Here is an 18,694-nt window from a genome sequence, read left to right as displayed (position 1 = left end):
ATTTCTTCTGGATTAGTGTCCTCTAAATCGATTAGCTGTCTCGGGCAGGGCGTTCTGTCCTAATGAAATGTGATTCCAGGCTCCAGTCGATGAAATATTGTGGTAACAAGGGTAAAGTCATCTGCAGCCTTCCTGTGGGTCGTGCCAGGGTTTGGAGAGGAATCACAGAAATACGTGATGACTGAGGATGGAAATGGCCTCCAAGATTGTCCAGTCCAACCTGTGACCCATCACCACCTTGTCAAGCAGCCCAGAGCACAGAGTGCCACATCCAGTCCTTCCTTGGACACCTCCAGGCATGGGGGCTCCACCACTCCCTGGGCAGCCCCTTGCAATGACTGACCATTCTTTCCAGGAAGAAATTTCTCCTGATGCCCAGCCTGAAGCTCTCCTGGCACTGGGAGGAGAGGCTGCAATTCCTGGAGCAGTGTTCTGCTGATAGGGACTGACCTGCACTGCCCAGTGAGGGAACTGGGGGCCGTGGGGAGCTGTGGGTAGAACATGGCACTTCCATCCTGCCTCAGAGGCTTTACTCACAGGTGGAAGGCTGCAGGCATTTCCATGCCCTGCCTGGGGCCGTGGGCAGTGCAGGTGGAGGGGAAATGCAATATTCACAATCCTGGTTTGGGAACAGCAGGCAGGGATTGGGGTTTGAAGGTCAGGCACTGGAGCAGTGGGACAGCTGTGCTCAGCAGGTCTGACAGCTCTCTGTCTGAGGCAGCACTGTGCCCAAATCCCTGCCTGGCTGGGACACAGGGATGGGATTTGCACTGCTGCTTCCTCGCATTGTGTGCTCGTGCAGCCGGCTGCCCGTGGAAATGCCAGCCGGGTGGGAATTTTCCATTTCATTACCATGTCCTTGATGTTTTCCAGGCACTTACGCTGTTGCCTGTGTTTGCTGTTTGGATGCATCCCTCCTCTGTGTTGGAATGGTGAATATTTACATTTGATTTTATTTGGGGACCATCCCTGCTCCCACCTGAGCTGCTCCTGCTCCGACGCCTGGCTCCCTGCCTGGCAAACTCTGGGCTGCACGTTGGGACAGGCCGGGGGGTTCTGCCATGAAACAACACCAGGATGTGAACAAAAATAAGCACGGGGAAAAGTGCCAGACGTGGGAGCTGGGTGGGGAAGTGCAGAAATCCCGTTTTATTTTGTTTTGCTGCTAAGTGCACAAAACGCTCCGTGTCCAGACCAGGGCTGGCATCCAGGGCATGCTGCCCTGTGCTGGGGGCAGGTGGGCTGTGCCCTCCAGGAGCTGCAGGCAGTGATGTTCTGGGGCTGTGGGAGCACTGGGGTGTTGCCATGTCCGTGCAGAGCACCAGGAAGGCCCCGGGGCAGGGTCCCAGGGGCTCTGCTCAGTGCTGGGGTTCTGCTGATCCCATGTGCTGCTCAGCCTGGAAGCTGCCTGCCAGGGTGCTGGTACCTGGCTTTGGGCCTCTTATCTTCCCGGGGGTATGGGGTGGTTGCCAGGGCTGCCAGGAGGGCTCTGCCAGGCTGGTGTTTCTCTGAGCCCTTGCTGGGAGTGAGGACTCGTGTTGGGCTGTGCCTCCCTGCAGCTGCACACATCTGTCTCCTCAGGCTCTCCAGGAATGGGAAGCCTTTCCAGGGGTGGTTTACATCACTCCTGGGTCTTGTTTCCTGCGTGTCCTGGCTGCAGGCAGGGCAGGCTCTGCTGCCTGGCACCTGTGGCTGCCCACACAGGCAGTGCCCAGAGCTCCTGGGCACTCCAGGTGCCATCGCTGCCCTTTGTCCCCACCTCTGTCCCCTCTCCCCACAGTGGTCTCTGGGTCAGGAGCTGCTGCAGCTCGTTAAAATAACCTGATTAATGCAGAGCAGGGGCAGGCCAGACTGTGCTGGGCACAAGACAGAGCACCTCACTGTGGGCTGGTTCCTGCAGCAAGTCCTGTTTGGGCAAGGGAGAGCATCCTCCAGGGTTTCCGTGGGGGACAGGTGGGAGTCTCCCAAGTCTTCCTTTCCTGGTGGGATGGAGAGGTCATTGCCTGATGGTTCACGTGCCCAGGGCTGAAGCCCCTCCAGGTGGGACCCTTGGTGAGGGGCCTTCATTAACTGTGTCAGGGACACTTCATCAGCTGCATCGTTAACCCATCCCTGCTGCCTGGACCAGCCTCTCCTGCCAGTGCCACAGCCCTGGTGGCACTCAGGGGGCAGAGGCAGAGCTGGTGTCTGCAGTGCCTCAGCCCTGTGAGACCTGACTCAGGACAGTGGCTTTGTTGCAATGTGACTTGATGGGCGGGTGCTAAGAAAAGCTGCCCAGGAAGGATGGAGAGAGGCTGAGACCTCTGCAGACCTTTGCCTCTGTGGCAGGGCAGGCTCAGCACTGGGCTCAGGGCTCCAGAGCCTGAGGAATCCAGGGCTGATTCATGGCTGAGAAGTGGGGCAGAGGGGCAGGGATTCCAGCTGACCATCAGCTCCCTCAAAGCAGGGGGAACAGGAGGGTGGCTGCAGCAGAGGGAGGTGGAGGAAGTGGCTTCTTGCCTTGGTGCAGCTGCAGCCCTGGCCCTGCTGCAGGATGTCACACGCTGGGCTGGCAGCCTGGGACCTGCTGGTCCTTCAGGCTTCCTTTCCCTTGGATCTCCAGTGCCTCCCATCAGGAAGCTTGGGAAGCCTTGCAGAGACGTCCTGGCCTGGCAAAGCTCCCCAGATAACTCGGAGCATTACTGATTTGGGGGTGGCATGATGGTGTGCCAGGCTGCTGGGCTGGTGGGCAGCAGGGATAATTTCAGCTGTGCAGCCAGGCAGCCCTTCCAAGGGATAACTTTGTTTTTCACGGAGTGCAGATCCTTTATCTCTTGAAATACCATGGAATACTCCACGTTGTCAGCGTGCTGCTCCGCTCTGGCGTGCTGCTGGAGCCTGCTCAGTGGTGCCATTCAGCACAGAGGGCTCTCTGTCCCCTGGCAGCACGCAGCCAGCTGAGCGTGTGCACCCAGGCAGACGGGGGTGCCTGGCTGGCAGCAGTGCCCAGCTCCCCGGGCTGCAGGGCAGGGCTGGGCCAGAGCTGGGCACCTCCTGCGCCTGCACTCCCGGGGCATCTCGGACAGAGCTCCGGGTTATTTTGTGTCCTGGCACATCTGGGCAGTTCTGGGTTTTTTTGCTTGAAGCGTGGTGTGTAGGGAATGTGTGCTTGTGAACATTCTGTGGTGGAAATGAAGGGCTGGCATCTGGGTGTGCTGCTGAGACCAGGCTCAGCTGGAGGCTGTGTGTGTGGAGAAGGCACCAAAACGAGCTCTGGGGGGCTGGGGGGCCACCCAGGGATGCTGTCCCTGCCCTGGGGGTCCTGCCTGGGGTGACTGCAGGGACTGTGCCCGGGGCCCTGGTCCTTGGGGTCTCCTTGCTGTCTCTGGCACCCTCTAACCTCCATCTGTGGCGTGTGCCAAGCCTCTCCACGGGCTGCTGTGCACAACATGATGGCAGAAGCTGTGCTGGAGGTGGGGTGGGCTCTGCCCATCTGGTTTTGTGTATTTGCTCATGATGATTCAGAGGGGGAACCTGCCAGCAGCTGCCGTCCCATCCTAAATCACTGATTAACTCCAACCACCTGGTGGAGAGGTTGTTTAATAAACAAATCAGTGCTAATTGTGCATGGGGGTGTCTCTGGGGCTGGGCCAGCCCAGAGGACAGCAGTGTCTCACGGGAGCAGGGCTGTGCTGACCTGCCTGGGAAGAGCAGAGAGGGATTTAAAGCTTCTGGAGCAAACGAAGCATTTAATGATGCTGCCCCAGTGCTGCGAGGGCTGGGGCTGGGCGGGTGAAGCTCCAAACTGGCAGCTGCAAATGCAGCTTTCAGGCACCAGGCTCTTGTTGCTGGATTCCTGCACGAACGGGGGGCCAGGCTGGACAGATGCAGAGTGCTCCAAGCACCCGTGGCAGGGCCCAGCTGGCCATTCCCAGCTCTGGCCTTTGCCAAAGCCCTCCCTGGGTAGCCCTGGGCTGCAGGAGTGTTGGGTGAGCCCAGAAGGGTGCTGTGCTGAGCCCCGGCTGCCTGTGGGGACAGACACATACTGCTGATCCTGAGCACCCTCGGGAAGGCAGGAGTAATCCGGCTGCTGATTAGGGTGGCTGTTCCTGGATTACCCCTCCTGCTGGCCCTGGGAGCTGGGGAGGTGCTGTGTGCTGTCCCTGCAGCCAAATGGGGGCTGGCAGTGCTGCTCCCCCAGGTCTGCCCTGCCTGGGGCAAGGGGCTGCTGGTGGCACTGGCATTGTCCTCCTGTCCCTCTGCAGGGCTCCAGGGGACAGACAGCCCGAGCCTGCTGTTCCTGCTGCTCTTTGCTGTGGGGGAAGGAAGGGGCAGGAGTCTCAGTTCCTGTTGTCCACTTGAACAGTAAATATAGGCTATTAAGCAGTTTTCTTTGCAGGAAGTGTAGAAATCCTGCTCCGTGTGAGCACAGCCTGGAGCAGCAGCATCCTCTGCTCCCCCTCTGTAGCAGCATTAACCCTTCATGGCCAGACTCAGCAGCAGGCTTGTCTGTAGCCTGAACCCATCCTGCTGCTTGTGGCCCTGTCCTGGGTCCAGCTGAGGCAGGGCTTTCTGCCCTTTCAGCTCCTGCAGCAGACTGGCTGCAGAGTCAGCTCTGGGGAGAGCCCCAGCCCTGAGCCAGCAGGTTCACTTTTCCCTGGCTGACCTGATCTTTCCAGCACGGGACCAGGCAGCAGGACCAGGCAGGGGGACATTTGTCTTCCTGACATCTCAGTTTGATGTGCTGTGGTTCCCTCAGTGTCCTCGCTGTCGTTTCTGGGGTGCTGACTGCAGACCCGGGGTCACCCCATAGTGCCGGGGTGCTGCACTCGTGGAGGAGGGGTGGGAAATCATGACACAATCCTTCTGCAAATGGCCTTTTTCAGCAGTTCCAAATTCCTTTGGAAGAGGCTTTTTATGTAAGAAGCAGCCACTTCAGTCTCCCTGTAGTAACAGCAGCCACTTCCCAGAAAGACTGAACCCTCACCAGCTGAGGAGGAGGAGGGGGACACAGGGGGCACACAGGGGGCACGGGGTGCTGCCTTGCTGCTGATCCCCTGCAGGACTCCTGGGGCTGCACAAGGTCCCCTCAGCCAGGTTTGGAGCCCTGGAGCTGGAGGTGCCTGGCTGGGGTGGAATTCAGCCAGCAATTGTCCAGCTCCCTGGCTGCCGAGGGAGGAGGAAAGTGGGGTGACCCCTGGGCTGGTGTGGGGTGCCCCCAGGGACAGCCAGAGGGGTTATCTGAGGCTGCTTCCAGGAAAGGCTGCTGCCCTCTGCCCTGCTGGGAGCCACCCCTGTTCCTGCTGTCCCTGAGGAGGGTGTCGAGGGTGCAGTGGATGGGGAGGATGCATCACTTTTAGCAGGACATTTTGTTTAGCTCCTTGGTGCCTGGAGCTGTGCAGGGGGACCTGTGTGTGCCAGGGTTCTGTCAAGGGGACTGTCCTGAAGGGGTTGTCCCATCCTCACCAGCCCAGGTGGGAAAAGGGAGCCACGAGAGGTGATGATGATGATGATTGCTCAGGCAGGAGGATTTTTCAGGCTTTTTGTGGTGGCTTTCCCTGATGCTGTGATTGACTGGCCAAGCCAGCAGAGAACTTGGAAGGAAAACTTGCCAGCCCCTGGTGCAGCCCTGCTGTGAGTCATGTGCAGTGTCTGGGTGGCTTTGCTCGTGCGTGAGAGGAACAGCAGATTCTGTTGAGCCTCTGCAGGATTTTGGGTTTGCTTGTTCACAGCCCTGGGAAAGAAGAACCCACAGGAGCTGAGGCTTGCCCTGTTCTCCCTGAGCCTTCCTGCTTCCACTGCAGGGGTGTTGTCCCAAAATGTGGCTGAGGGGTTCCAGGAGCAGGGGATGCTGGGGCGTGGGTGGCCTGGCTGGGGCCTGGGGAGGACAATGGGGCCCCACAGGGTGGGCATGGGTGCCCCTCTCTCCTTTTCTGGCCAGTCCTGCTGCTAATTTTATCCTTTATCACTGTCACTGCAGGAGTTATCTCCCTCTCCCTTGCCTATTTATAAGCACCGTGGGCCATTGCTGTCAGTGCTGCTGGCTCCAAAGGCTTCTTGGCTTTGCTCTGGCTCCTGCCTGGTCCCAGAGCCCTGACCTGCTCCTCACTCTCAGGTGGAGGAGAGGGTGACCCTGGAGAGGGTGACCCAGGTGAGGGTGGCCCTGGAGAGGGTGACCCAGATGAGGGTGCCCTGGAGAAGGTGGCCCTGCCCCAGGCTCACTTTCCCAGGTGTTCATCCCTGTGCTGCAGCAGCCTCCAGCTTGGGAGTCCTGCCTGTGCTGGGCACGAGGGATGTCACATCAGGTCTGGTTCAGGTGGGGATGTGGCACATGGGATGTGGCACATGGGATGTGGCCAAGGGCTCGAGGGGCTGGGGCCAGCAGGGGCTGGGGGAGAGGAAATGGCTCCTTAGATCATTTACACCATCTCCATGGTTGTTCCAGGGCAGGCAGGAGGGGCTGGGTGAGAGTCCCCGAGCCCTGGGGCTGCTCCAGCGAGCTCTGCTGAGGGAAGGAGGCTGCTCTGCTGCTGACAGCAGCACGGGCACGTGGAAGGAGCAGGGGGAGCTGCCCAGGGCTGTCCCAGTGCCCTTTGCTCAGCCCTGTGTGAGCTGGAACAAACCCTCCCACCCTCTCGAGTCCCTCTTCTCCATCCTCCCCTGGAGCACTGGGGAAGTTTCCCCAAAAAACGTGTATTGCTTCTGTAGGTGCCAGTGGAGACTCCTGGCAGCTCCAGGCACAGGAAGGGTGTGAAAGCCATGCTCGTGCCATCCTCCAGGGAGCAAAGTGCAAGTCCTGTTCTGTGTGAACCTTCTCCTTGAAGCCCCCTCTGTACTTTTCCACTGGGAAAGCTCGCAGGGATTTTCCTCTCCCTGCCTGCCTTGGCTGGGTGATTTCCTGCTGCCTCTGGAAGCAGTTGTGTGGAGGCAGCTGGGACTGAACTGGGCAGGATTAACCCCAGGGCTGTCAGCAGCGATACTGGGAAAACAGCTTTAATGCTTGGAGAAAGTTGCCAGCTCCCTTATCCCAAGGGGAAAGCAAAACACTTGGGCTGTGCTGTGGTTATCTCTTGGCTGTTGGTGTCTGAGAGGAGGAAACGGCCTTTGCGTGCACACACATTTTCCACCAGTGCTGGGAAAGGGGAAACCCATGGAATTTTGGGCTTTGAGTGAAGAAATGCAGGGGGGTGAACACTGAGGGTCCCTCACACCAGCAGTGCTGCAGCCTCACGGTGCCTTTGGTGGCCTCACGGTGCCCAGGACTGTCTGTGTGTGCCAGGTTAACAGGGCTGGCCTGAAAAGCCAATCCTGGATCCACTCAGGTCACTGTGAGTAAGAACTTAATAGGATGCAGATCTCGGAGAGAATCTGCAGCTCGGGAAGCAATAAAGCTCTGTGCTGCTGCCTTCCTCAGCAGCCACGAGCATGGCAGAGGTGCCATCTCTTGGGGGCAGTGTCACCGTGTGTCACCATGTGCTGCTGCCCCATGGCTCTGGGTCTGAGCTCTGGGGTGGCTCTTTTGCTATTTTGGGGTGTCATTTCTTGTAGGGTGTTTTGGGGGTGCTGACAGGGACCCCACAGAGCCCTGCCTGGGGTGGGTGCAGCAGGGCAGCGCTCTGGGGCTTCCCTGGTGGCAGGGGTCCCTCTGTGGGTATTTCCTGGCTGGGATCGTGTGTCTGCCTGCATCCTGCTCTTGGGGCACTGTCCCGTTGGTAACGTCCCTGTTTCCCTGCTGCTGCTCCCACAGACCTGTCGGCTGCCAAGCGCAAGTTCGCGGATTCCCTCAACGAGTTCAAGTTCCGCTGCATCGGTGACGCCGAGACCGACGATGAGATCTGCATAGGTGAGTCCTGCAGCTCCTGCAGCCACAGCCCTGAGCAGGCACGCCAGGGAAACACCAGGACACCCAGGGAATTTGTCTGGGTGCTCTCTGGAAACTGCTTATTCCTCCTGGTTCAACAGCAGCACAGCCTCCCCCAGGGAATCACCGGTTCCTTCGTGGCAGAAATCTGTCCCTGCCAGATAGGAAAGGGAGAAGATTGCCTGTGTCTGAAACCTCCTCAGTTAGCTGGATGTTTTGCACTGGAGAGGAGCATCTGGAGGTGGTTGTGGCTGGATACACTGCAAGGGGCTGTGCTCTGGAGCAGAGGAGCAGCAGTGTCACACAGGATCCTGTGCTTGGGGGAATCAGCAGCGCCGAGCCTGGCAAGGCTCTCTGAGCTAAGCCTGGCTCTGCCACTGAGCTTGTCCTGGCACAGGGCAGTGGCTTCAGCCTCTTCCCTCTCTCCTCCTGCTCCTGCCCCAGCTGAACTTTTAGAGCTTATTGTGCACATCGTCTGGAGCCAGGAGAGCAAAGAAGCTTTAGCCCTGATTTAACTTTGCTTGTTTATTTGTGCCCAGTCTCAGCAGAAATAGCTCCTCATCCAGGTCTCCCTGGTGCCCGTGCTGGGGAGCTGCCCCTCGTGTGCTGGCATGGCTGGAGGGGCAGGTTGGTGACTGAGTGTTGGGCAGGGCAGGTTTGAGCTGAGGATGTTGCTGTCTGGAGGAGGAAGCCTGCTCCTGGGGATGCTCTGCTGCCAGCTGTAGGCAGCAGGAACCTTCCTAGGGAGAGAGCAAAGCTAATAAAATCCCCAACCTCCCCATCCAAAACACAGACAGACAAAACCCCTCTGTGCAGTTTCTTTCTCTAAAAACTGAATGTTAACTGCTGACTGTGTCCCTTCCAGCCAAGTCTCTGCAGGAGTTTGCCACGGTGCTGCGGAACCTGGAAGACGAGCGGATGCGCATGGTACGGCCCCAGCTGTCCTGGGAGCAGGGTGGTGGCACCTGGCACACCCTGGTGACAGTGACTGCCTGCTCCAGTGCTCCTTCCCTCGCCTGGTGTGGAGCTGCAGGGGAGGGCAGAGAAAGGAGAGAGTGGCTTGGTGGGGAAACACTGGGAAAGCATCAGGAATGGAGTCTTGCTGTTGGAGAGTGGCTGGTGCTGGTGCTGGGCGGGTCACAGGTGGGCAGAGACAGAGGGGTGGAGGCTGGGGGTGTCTGGGGGCTGTGGGAGGGTTTCCATGGAAAAGGCTGTGCAGCAGCAAGGTGAGCTGTGCCTGTCTTTGCCCCCAGATCGAGAACGCCAGCGAGGTGCTGATCACGCCGCTGGAGAAGTTCCGCAAGGAGCAGATTGGGGCTGCCAAGGTAACCCAGCCACTGCCCCTGAGCTGGCCAGGAGCTGGCACACTGCAGGATGGGCTCGGGCACGGGAGGAGGCAGTGTGCTGCTCTGGGATGGACACGGGGCCATCCAGCTCCCGGGAAGTGCCTCAGTGTTCTGAGTTCACCCACAACCAAATAATGTGCCAAGGGCAAAAAACTGCATGCCAGCCAAAGTGAACTTTATTCCTTACTCCAAGGAAGAATTAGGATTTTCTTGGAGGGGCTCACAGTGTCCTGAGTCGCCCAGCCTGCACTCCCCACCCCGAGGCATGGCTGGGGGTTGCACAGGAGCTTGGACACTTCTGGCAGGACGGGGCAGCGCCGGTGTGGCTGAGGGCGGCTGTGAGACAGCCTGGCCCCCCCTCTTTCTTTCCTGCCTTTGTTCTGAAATGAAAACCACTGTCTGTGCCTCCCCTGTTGTTATAACAACCTGCTGCTGCCTGCAAGCAGCTCATGCCAGCGCTCGGGGCTGTGTTTGCATGGCAGCAGTGCCCAGCCCGGCCCCTGCAGCTGGAGACAAACAGACAGGAGTCCTGCAGAATGCACCTGCTGGCATGGATGGTGTCCTGGCATGCTGGGCTGGCACAGGGGTGCAAAGGAAAGTGAGTTTGGTGTCCTTAATGCTGCTGCCACAAACAGCCGAGGTGCTGTGTCATTGTCCCTGTCACACACAGGAGAAGCTCTTGCAAGGGGTGGCAGGGTGGGATGTGGAGTTGTGACCATGTTCTGCTTAGAAAGCACTTTCCTCGCTCTGTTGCTTTTGGACCTGGATCTGGATGTTTTACCAAGCGCTGGGCCCCAGGAGCAGAGGAGGGGTTCCCTGAAGCCTTGGGTTTTGGCAGCATAAGCTGCTTTCCTGTAGCTGCTGATGCTGGCAGATAAAAGCAGCCTCACCTGCTTCCAGCTGCTGCCCCCAGGTCCTGTCTCTTGTTAGATCCCACCTGGGACTGCCGTCCTGCCCAGTGCCACAGGGACGCTGTCACAGCTGCTCTGGGACCGTTGTGTTCAGTGTCACACTTTTTGTCCTGTTTTGTAGGATGCCAGAAAGAAATACGACAAGGAGACTGAGAAATACTGTGGTGTCCTAGAAAAGCACTTGAACTTGTCTTCCAAGAAGAAAGAATCCCAGCTTCAGGAGGTCAGAGCAGCCTCTGGGTTTCCATGTCTGGCTGTGACTGTGGAGAGCTTTTTGAATGTCTCACACAGCTTATAACAATGGTTCTCCTGGCTGTAAACTCATTATTTCCCTCATTCTGGCTGCGGGTGCTGGGTTTTCCCCTTTTCCTGTAATGAAAGGATGTGGAGCTTTCTTGGTGAGTAAATCAGAGAGATCCCAAAATGGATAGCAATCAAAAAGGAGAGAGGGTTTATAATTAAAGAGCGTAACAGAAAGGAACTGGTTCTGCTGCAGAACCAGTGTGCCAGCACAAATCATGGATGTCTGGTCTCCTCCTCTGCAAGTGGCTGCTCTGCTTTGTGCTCCAGGGAAGGAGGGATCAGCCTTAGTGCCCTAAACTCTTTGAGAGCCATCAGTGACTCAGGACGTGGTTAGCTGTGGTGAAAAGGGCTCCCACTGGATGAGTATGCTGAGTTATCAATCAGTTATTTTAAGTCTGGAATTCCTTGTGCTGGCCCAGAGCTGGGTTGGTCCTGCAGGATGTGTGTCCTTGTCCTTGGGCGTGGTGCTGGTGTGCTGCTGATCCCTTACTGGGGGCACTGGTGGGCATGGGGCTCCTGTGCCCAGGTGGTGGGACCGTGCCCAGCAGAGCTGGGGACTTGAGAGCAGAAATACCTGGGGCTCAGGTGATCATGTCCCAGCAAATCGGGGCTGGGGAGGGCTCAGAGTCTGGGCAGATGTGCCTGCAAGCCAGCCTTGTCCTTGGGGTTTGTAAACAACTTCCCATGTGGAAGCACCCAATGGGAATGGTGTCCCAGGGAATGGTGGCTTTGAAATGACCCTCTGAGCCTGGTTTAGTTCGAGATACTGATATGGGGCATGGGAGTGGAAGGAGTTCTGGCTGGGGAGGGAAGGATCCACTCGTCATGTGATCCTGTGCCCTGGACAGAGTGTGGCCCTGTGGGGCTGCCTGGAGATGCCATATGGGGTGCAGAGTGGGATGTGTGAGGGATGCAGCACGGGATTCTGTGCAGGATTCAGTTTGGGATGTGTTTGGGATGCAGTTTGGGATGCAGTTTGGGATGTGTGTGGGATTCAGTTTGGGATGTGTTTGGGATGCAGTTTGTGACGTGTGCAGGATTCAGTTTGGGATGTGTTTGGGATGCAGTTTGGGATTTTGCTGGCGATGTGTGCGGGATGCAGTTTGGGATGTGTGTGGGATTCAGTTTGGGATGTGTTTGGGATGCAGTTCGGGATTCAGCCGGGGATGTGTGCGGGATGCAGTTTGGGGTGCAGTTCGGGATTCAGCCGGGGATGTGTGTGGGATGCAGTTTGTGATGTGTGTGGGATGCAGTTTGGGATGCAGTTTGGGATGCAGTTTGGGGTGCAGTTCGGGATTCAGCCGGGGATGTGTGCAGGTTCGGTGCGGGACGCCGGGCGCTGTGCAGGTGCGGTGGAGCAGCGCTGCCTGCTGGTGCCATCTGGTGGCATCTCCCACCCGGGCCGTGGCTCGGAAGGCAGGAGGAGCCCCTGGAGCAGCTCCCGGTTCAGGGGCTGGTTGCTGTTCCCCGTGCCCCTGGGAAGTGTACGTGGTTTGTGTGGCTCGGACCCCCCAGGGAGGGGTTACCTTAGAAAGAGGATTCAGTGTGGAGTTGTGAAAGGTGGATGTGGCATCCCTGGCGAGGGGGAATGCTCTCCAGAAAAGGGAGAGTTGCCTTTTCTTGTCAGGTTCACAGATTTCCATTTTTCTCGCCTCTGCTGCATGTTTTCTACCCAGCTGTTGGGGAGGTGAGAACATGAGTCACCACACCCGTTTTCCTCAGCTGAAGGAAGAGCTTGCTCATGTGGATCAGGTTTATGTTTACTGCTGTGCCATTGTCCAGCTGGGACTGGGGGCTGCAGCTGGGTTAGCTGTGCTTGGGGTGCTCCCATCACAGCCAGGTGTGCTCTGGTCGTTCCTGAGCTCTTTTCCTCCCCCACCCCTCTGCAGGCAGACAGCCAGGTGGACCTGGTTCGGCAGCACTTCTATGAGGTCTCCCTGGAATATGTCTTCAAGGTGCAGGAGGTCCAGGAGAGGAAGATGTTTGAGTTTGTGGAACCTGTAAGTGAGCTCAGTCCAGCTCAGCCTGCCCCAAACTGGGGTGGTGTGGTGAAAGGGGGTCATGGGGAGCCCTGGCAGTGCAGGGCCAGCCTTACCCCACAGCCCCTCTCACAGAGGGCCCCCAGGGAGCCCCTCCACCCTGGGGGCTGCAGGGCCCCCTCCCCTCAGCGCTGGTGCCTCTAAGTCTCCACTGACCATCTCCACTTGCTTTTTCCCAATGCAGCTGCTGGCCTTTCTGCAGGGGCTGTTCACGTTCTACCACCACGGCTACGAGCTTGCAAAGGACTTCAGTGACTTCAAGACAGAGCTGACAATCAGCATCCAGAATGTGAGTGTGCCCAGGGTGTCCCCGTGCCCAGGGTGTCCCCGTGCCCAGGGTGTCCCTGTGCCCAAGGTGTCCCTGTGCCCGGGGTGTCCCCGTGCCATCGCTGTCAGTGTCTCCAGAGCCACCTCACCTTCTGGTGTATTTTAATCACAGAATCCCAGACTGGTTTGGGTTGGAAGGGGCCTTAAAGCTCATCTAATTCCACTCCCTGCCATGGCAGGGACACCTTCCACTGTCCAGGCTGCTCCCAGCCCCATCCAGCCTGGCCTTGGGCACTGCCAGGGATCCAGGGGCAGCCCCAGCTGCTCTGGGCACCCTGTGCCAGGGCCTGCCCATTCTCACAAGGAAGAATTTTTTCCTAATATCCAATCAAAATCTCTCCTCTTTTAGTTTAAATCCATTTCCCTTGTCCTATCACTATCAACCCATGTCAAAAATCACTCTCCCTCTTTTTGTAATCCCCCTTAAAGCTCTGGAAGGCCTTGCCAATTCTTGTAATATTTTTGCTGTAGCTTAAATGCAGACCCAGGAAGCAAACCTGGCCTGTGGCTGCCCCTGGGCTCCCCAGCCCCCTTTCCCACAGGGCTGTGGGACCCAGCCCCACCCCATGTGCTGCAGGGCCAGGCACAGCTCCCTGCACTGGAGAAGACATTCCTGTTTTCATTTGCAGACAAGGAACCGCTTTGAAGGGACGAGGTCAGAGGTTGAAGCTTTGATGAAGAAGATGAAGGAGAATCCCCACGAGCACAAAAACATCAGCCCTTACACGATGGAGGGGTATCTCTACGTGCAGGAGAAGCGTAGGTGTCGGGCTGGGGAGTGTGGGGTGGCAGCCTGGGGAAGGGGCTTGCCAGGACAGGGGCACAAAGGCTGATTCAGCAGATTCAGAATCAATCAGAGTCCCTGGGAGGCAGGGACTGGCCCAGTGAGGGGTGCTCAGTGGGAATGTGGCAGCCAGGGAGAATCCCTGCCAGTGCCTCGGAGGAGTCTGTTAGGTGCAGCAGCCTGGCAGGTGAAATGGTGGTTAAACACAGAGGGTTCCAATGGGAGGGCACTGAAAGTGTTCTGTGTTTGCTCTGCAGGTCACTTTGGCACTTCCTGGGTGAAGCATTACTGCACCTACCAGAGGGAATCGAAGCGCATCACGATGGTGCCCTTCGACCAGAAGTCAGGAGGGAAAGGGGTGAGTGCTGGGGGCAGGGGAAAAGGGGTGAGTGCTGGGGGCAGGGGGAAAGGGGTGAGTGCTGGGGGCAGGGGAAAAGGGGTGAGTGCTGGGGGCAGGGGAAAGGGGTGAGTGCTGGGGGCAGGGGAAAAGGGGTGAGTGCTGGGGGCAGGGGAAAGGGGTGAGTGCTGGGGGCAGGGGAAAAGGGGTGAGTGAGTGCTGGGGGCAGGGGAAAAGGGGTGAGTGCTGGGGGCAGGGGAAAGGGGTGAGTGCTGGGGGCAGGGGAAAAGGGGTGAGTGAGTGCTGTGAGCAGGGGAAAAGGGGTGAGTGCTGGGGGCAGGGGAAAAGGGGTGAGTGAGTGCTGTGAGCAGGGGAAAAGGGGTGAGTGCTGGGGGCAGGGGAAAAGGGGTGAGTGCTGGGGGCAGGGGAAAGGGGTGAGTGCTGGGGGCAGGGGAAAGGGGTGAGTGCTGGGGGCAGGGGAAAAGGGGTGAGTGCTGGGGGCAGGGGAAAAGGGGTGAGTGCTGGGGGCAGGGGGAAAGGGGTGAGTGAGTGCTGGGGGCAGGGGAAAGGGGTGAGTGCTGTGAGCAGGGGAAAAGGGGTGAGTGCTGGGGGCAGGGGAAAAGGGGTGAGTGAGTGCTGGGGGCAGGGGAAAAGGGGTGAGTGCTGGGGGCAGGGGAAAAGGGGTGAGTGCTGGGGGCAGGGGGAAAGGGGTGAGTGAGTGCTGGGGGCAGGGGAAAAGGGGTGAGTGCTGGGAGCAGGGGAAAAGGGGTGAGTGAGTCCTGCCAGGGAGCACGTGGCACTGCTGGCTGCAGGCTCTCTTGGGGCTCAAACTGTGTCACCTTTTTGGCAAGGTGACACAAAGGCAGTGAAGTGGGTCACATTGATTCCAGGCTGAGTGGCTGCCACACGGGGAATGAACTTGGCACTTGGTTTGAGAAAGAAAAGACAAGAACCCCCCAGAGCCCACAGATCTTTGCCAGCCTTGTGCACCCACCACGCTCCAGCTCCATGGGTTCTCCTGCTCCCCAGTCCCTCATTCCTGCTCCAAGGCACAGACAAGAGAACCTGTTCATTTTTTTGCTCCTTCTCCAATGCCCGTGACTTGTCCAAGGCCAGGCTGGATGGGGCTTGGAGCAGCCTGATTGAGTGGAAGTGTCCTTGCCCATGGCAGAGAGGAAAAGGATGAGCTCTAGGTGCCCTTTCCACCCCAGTCGTTCAGTGAGTCTCTGCTGATGCTGTGACTTGGCCAGTGGAGTTGTTTTGTTTTGGACAGAGCCACAGCAGAGCCTGGAGCTCCCGTTGGCCCCGAGGGGGTGTGAGGAGCAGGGGGAGCAGTGGGTTGGGGAGCCAGCACAGGCTGTGTCCCAGTGCTCCCAGGGCTGTATCCAGGGCTGTTTGCTCCTCTGTACAGCAGAACAATAGACCCATCCACAGTGTTCCCAGCTGGGACAGTCTGCAAACACAATCCCCTTGCTGGGGAGTGCCTGGGGCAGCTGGACAGGCTCCCACACGGCTTCCTGCTGGCACGGGGAGCCCACTGTGGGCAGGGAAGCTTCTAAAATTAATTTCCTCTTGCCTTGGAGCATCTTCATTGTGGCTCAGCATTAACATATCCCAGCCCTGTAATCATCAGTGGCTGTACTGTGTTTTGGCTGCTCCCTTCCCATTTCAGGGCTCTCCCAGCACCCAGGGCTGTGGGAGCTGCTGGCAGCAGCCTGAGCCCCTCTCCAGGGCCAGGCTGGAGCCCCTCTCCAGGGCTGTGCTGGCACTTGTGGCTTGCAGCACCATGAAATGCTGCCTGTGCTGGCTCCAGGGTCTGCCAGTGGTGACCACCATGGACATCTGGGCATGGAGCAGCCCTGGGGCTTGGGGCTGCACTGCTGGGAGCTCTGGGGTCTGGCTGGAGCAGGTGCTGAGGTGCTGCATGAGGAGACCCATCACTCCAGGGCCACAGGGGGTGCCAGCCCCTCGTGACCTTGGGCTGTGGCCAGAGCTGGGTATTGGTGGGTTTGGAGCAGGGGCATTCCCTGAATTCTGGACAGGGAGCTGGGCAGAGTGGGAGCAGCCTTGTGCTGGCACTGGGCCAGGCTGGGGGGCACCAGGGGCACTGCCAGGCCTGGGGAGAAGCCCTGCAGGGGCTCTTCTGTCTTCCCGGGTCCGTGCTGGGTCCCTTGTCTGGGACAGGGGAGTTCTTGGTGGGTCAGAAGCCATGGAAGCACTGGAGAACAGCCAGGTTAGGGCTGGTTTGGGGGCAGGCTCAGAGTCAGCAGAACAGCATCTACAGCAGTGCCTGCAACATGGGCAAGCAGCAGGAGGAGCAGGAAAAGTGCTGCCAGCGTGGAGGCACGGTGGGATGGGGAGGAGTGGGGTGGGATGGGGAGGAGTGAGCGTCAGGGAGTGCTGAGTGGTGCTGGCACTGGGGAGGAGTTCATGGATAAGAACCAGGGAGTCACCCTCCCTGGGGGGATTTAATGGACGTGTAGCTGTGGCTCGTGAGGACATGGATCACTGGTGGGCTTGGCTGTTCTGGGCAACTTTCAGACTCTCTGTTCTTTGAGGTCTTTTCCAATCTAAGTGATTCTAAATGTGTTTCCTGGAAAAATGGTGATGTCAGGGAACAGCGTGGTCAGCCAAGGTGTCATCAGGAAGAGCACAGAGAGCCCAGAAAAGTGTCTGTCTCCAGGAACTCCTTCAGAATTCATTTTCTCTTAAGTCATCAGTGGAATTTCACGGTTGCAGAGGTGTCTGTGCTGGCAGGGGCTGAGGCAGGATTCCCTCCAGCAGAGGACAGCAGTGCTCACACATCCTGCTGGATGGCTGCTCAGCCCTCTGGAAATCCAGTACAGCTTGGATGCAGAGAGGCATTCTCTGGGTGGGAGAATGGTTTTGTCATTGCTTTGTTATACAATAAACATTTTAAGACGTGTTTGCTCCTGTTAGGAGTCCTTGCGTGCACACTGCTGCCAAAAATGCAGCGTGGAGTGCAGACTGCCAGCAGGTCTAGGGAGTGCTGTTCAGCAATGGAAAATAAAGCTGATTTTGCCCAAAAGTTGTGGTCCAGCAGTACCTGCCTACATGATGGGTTGTGTGGTGCTTTATGCACAGATTGAATTGTGGGCATCCTGAAGGGAAGGCTCATGAAAGGTTTTGAGCTAAATAAGGGTAAAAAAGACAAGTCCTCCTGTCAGGGATATAAATAGATGTTTTTAGCAGGTGAAGCTGCCAGATCCCCCCAGGTTTGAACCTGCTCACTGACAGCTGGGGACAGGCCTGTGGCTGTTGGTTGTTCTCAGCCTCAGCTGTGATTTTGTCTCTTCTCAGGGGGAGGATGAAGCTGTGACCCTGAAATCCTGTACCCGGCGGAAAACAGACACCATTGAGAAGAGGTTCTGCTTTGATGTGGAGGCTGTGGACCGGTGAGTGCTGCCAGGCAGCTCCTGGGGCTATGCTGGCCCTGTGCAGGGAGGGCTGTGCTCCTGCTCGTGGCTGTGGGACAGCTCCTGTGCAGTGCCGTGTTTCTCCCCGTTAGTCACACCCTCTGTGAGTGGAAAGCATTAGTCCGTGGAATCACACCTTTTCCAGGCAGGTGCTCTCCGTGGACTGAGTCAGTGCTTTGGTTTACAAGTCTCTGTGACTCAGGGCTCTCTGACTTTGAGGGTGTTTCAGCACTTCTGCAGCCTCTGGCCACACAAGGTGAGCAGTTGTCAGCCTGCAGAAGGTGCTCTGTGGCTGTTCTGGGAGGGATGTGCTGCCTCTTCCAGCACTGGTGTGTGCTGGAATAGTGTCAGCTTTGCTGCTGGTTCATCCTGGATGGGTGATAAGGGACTCTGGCTCGTGCCTCCAGGCACTTTCACTCCTTTTTTCCTGAAGAAGGAAAACCCTTCTGCTGACTTATCTCACAGCAGCTGGAGCAGAGGTGTGTGTGGATTCAATCTCTGGCACCCAGGAGTGAGAGCTGCTACCACATCAGCTAGCATCATGCATGGCTTACACATACAAACAGGAAAGCCAGGCTGCTGTTGCTGTTCCAAGAGGAATTAGTCACTGCCTCGGGTCTCCCTGGCTGCAGAAGTTCACATGGTGCACAGAAGCCTGCTCCAAAGGCACTCAGTGTGTTCTCCCAGTTGTGTGCCTGTCCAGCTGTCCTCCCATCTGCAGGAATCCCCTGGAGGTCTCAGAAAAACCCAAGTTCATTAAGATCTGGGTGTTGAATAGTGCTGGAATAACCCCTGGTGCCTGTCCCTGCCCAGCCTGTGCTTGGGCAGCGTTTTGGTGCCAGCCTGAGGCAGGGAGGGTTGGGGTGATGGAGCTCTGCCTGTGTTGGCTGAGGGAGGAGATAACCTGGGGCTGCCTCCCACTCTCTGGAGCTGTGCTTTTCTCCAGAAAGCTGCAATATTTCTGCTGACACAGGAATTTTTTTTTGCTGTGCCCTGAGGATATTTTTTTATAATGTGAAAATCAAACTAAAAAGAGGGAGAGGGAGAATGGAGCCACAGTAATTTTTTTTCAGCGTGTTCAGAGGCAGCTGAAGCTTCTCTTGATGTTTGGAGCCTGCCAGGCATGGGATCAGGAGCTGCTCCAGAAATCTGCATGCTCCATGTAAATCATGGCAGTGGAGTAGCACAGGAAGGGGAAACCTGAGGAATTTCTCCTTTCATGTACATTCCTGCTGCAGGGATTTGCCTGAGAGAGCAGGACACACACCTGAAGGAAAAGTCTGTTTTTTCCATACACAGGCAGCTCTGCATTCTCTTGGTATCAGAATTTGTCATTAGATGTCTAAAATATTGGATATTCCCAAGATAAA

At 57.6% G+C, this 18,694-nt stretch overlaps 1 protein-coding gene across 5 annotated transcripts in view; it reads left to right on the top strand.

Annotated features, from left to right (window-relative positions):
• The window catches only part of ARHGAP26 (Rho GTPase activating protein 26), a 101,729-nt gene that overhangs the window by 10,967 nt on the left and 72,068 nt on the right, over positions 1 to 18,694 (top strand). For all 5 annotated transcript variants that reach the window (XM_064388100.1, XM_064388103.1, XM_064388101.1 and 2 more), the window contains exons 2-10: positions 7,727 to 7,822; positions 8,706 to 8,767; positions 9,094 to 9,165; positions 10,219 to 10,320; positions 12,290 to 12,400; positions 12,624 to 12,728; positions 13,396 to 13,525; positions 13,808 to 13,908; positions 17,209 to 17,303. In XM_064388100.1, the coding sequence (XP_064244170.1) occupies positions 7,727 to 7,822; positions 8,706 to 8,767; positions 9,094 to 9,165; positions 10,219 to 10,320; positions 12,290 to 12,400; positions 12,624 to 12,728; positions 13,396 to 13,525; positions 13,808 to 13,908; positions 17,209 to 17,303 (874 nt within the window). The remainder of the gene's footprint in view (positions 1 to 7,726; positions 7,823 to 8,705; positions 8,768 to 9,093; positions 9,166 to 10,218; positions 10,321 to 12,289; positions 12,401 to 12,623; positions 12,729 to 13,395; positions 13,526 to 13,807; positions 13,909 to 17,208; positions 17,304 to 18,694) is intronic.

Source organism: Passer domesticus, chromosome 13 (assembly GCF_036417665.1).
Source record: "Passer domesticus isolate bPasDom1 chromosome 13, bPasDom1.hap1, whole genome shotgun sequence".
In the NCBI taxonomy this organism is placed as follows: Eukaryota; Metazoa; Chordata; class Aves; order Passeriformes; family Passeridae; genus Passer; species Passer domesticus.
Note: the sequence above shows the minus strand (reverse complement) of the source record. Positions and strands in the feature narration are given on the sequence as shown.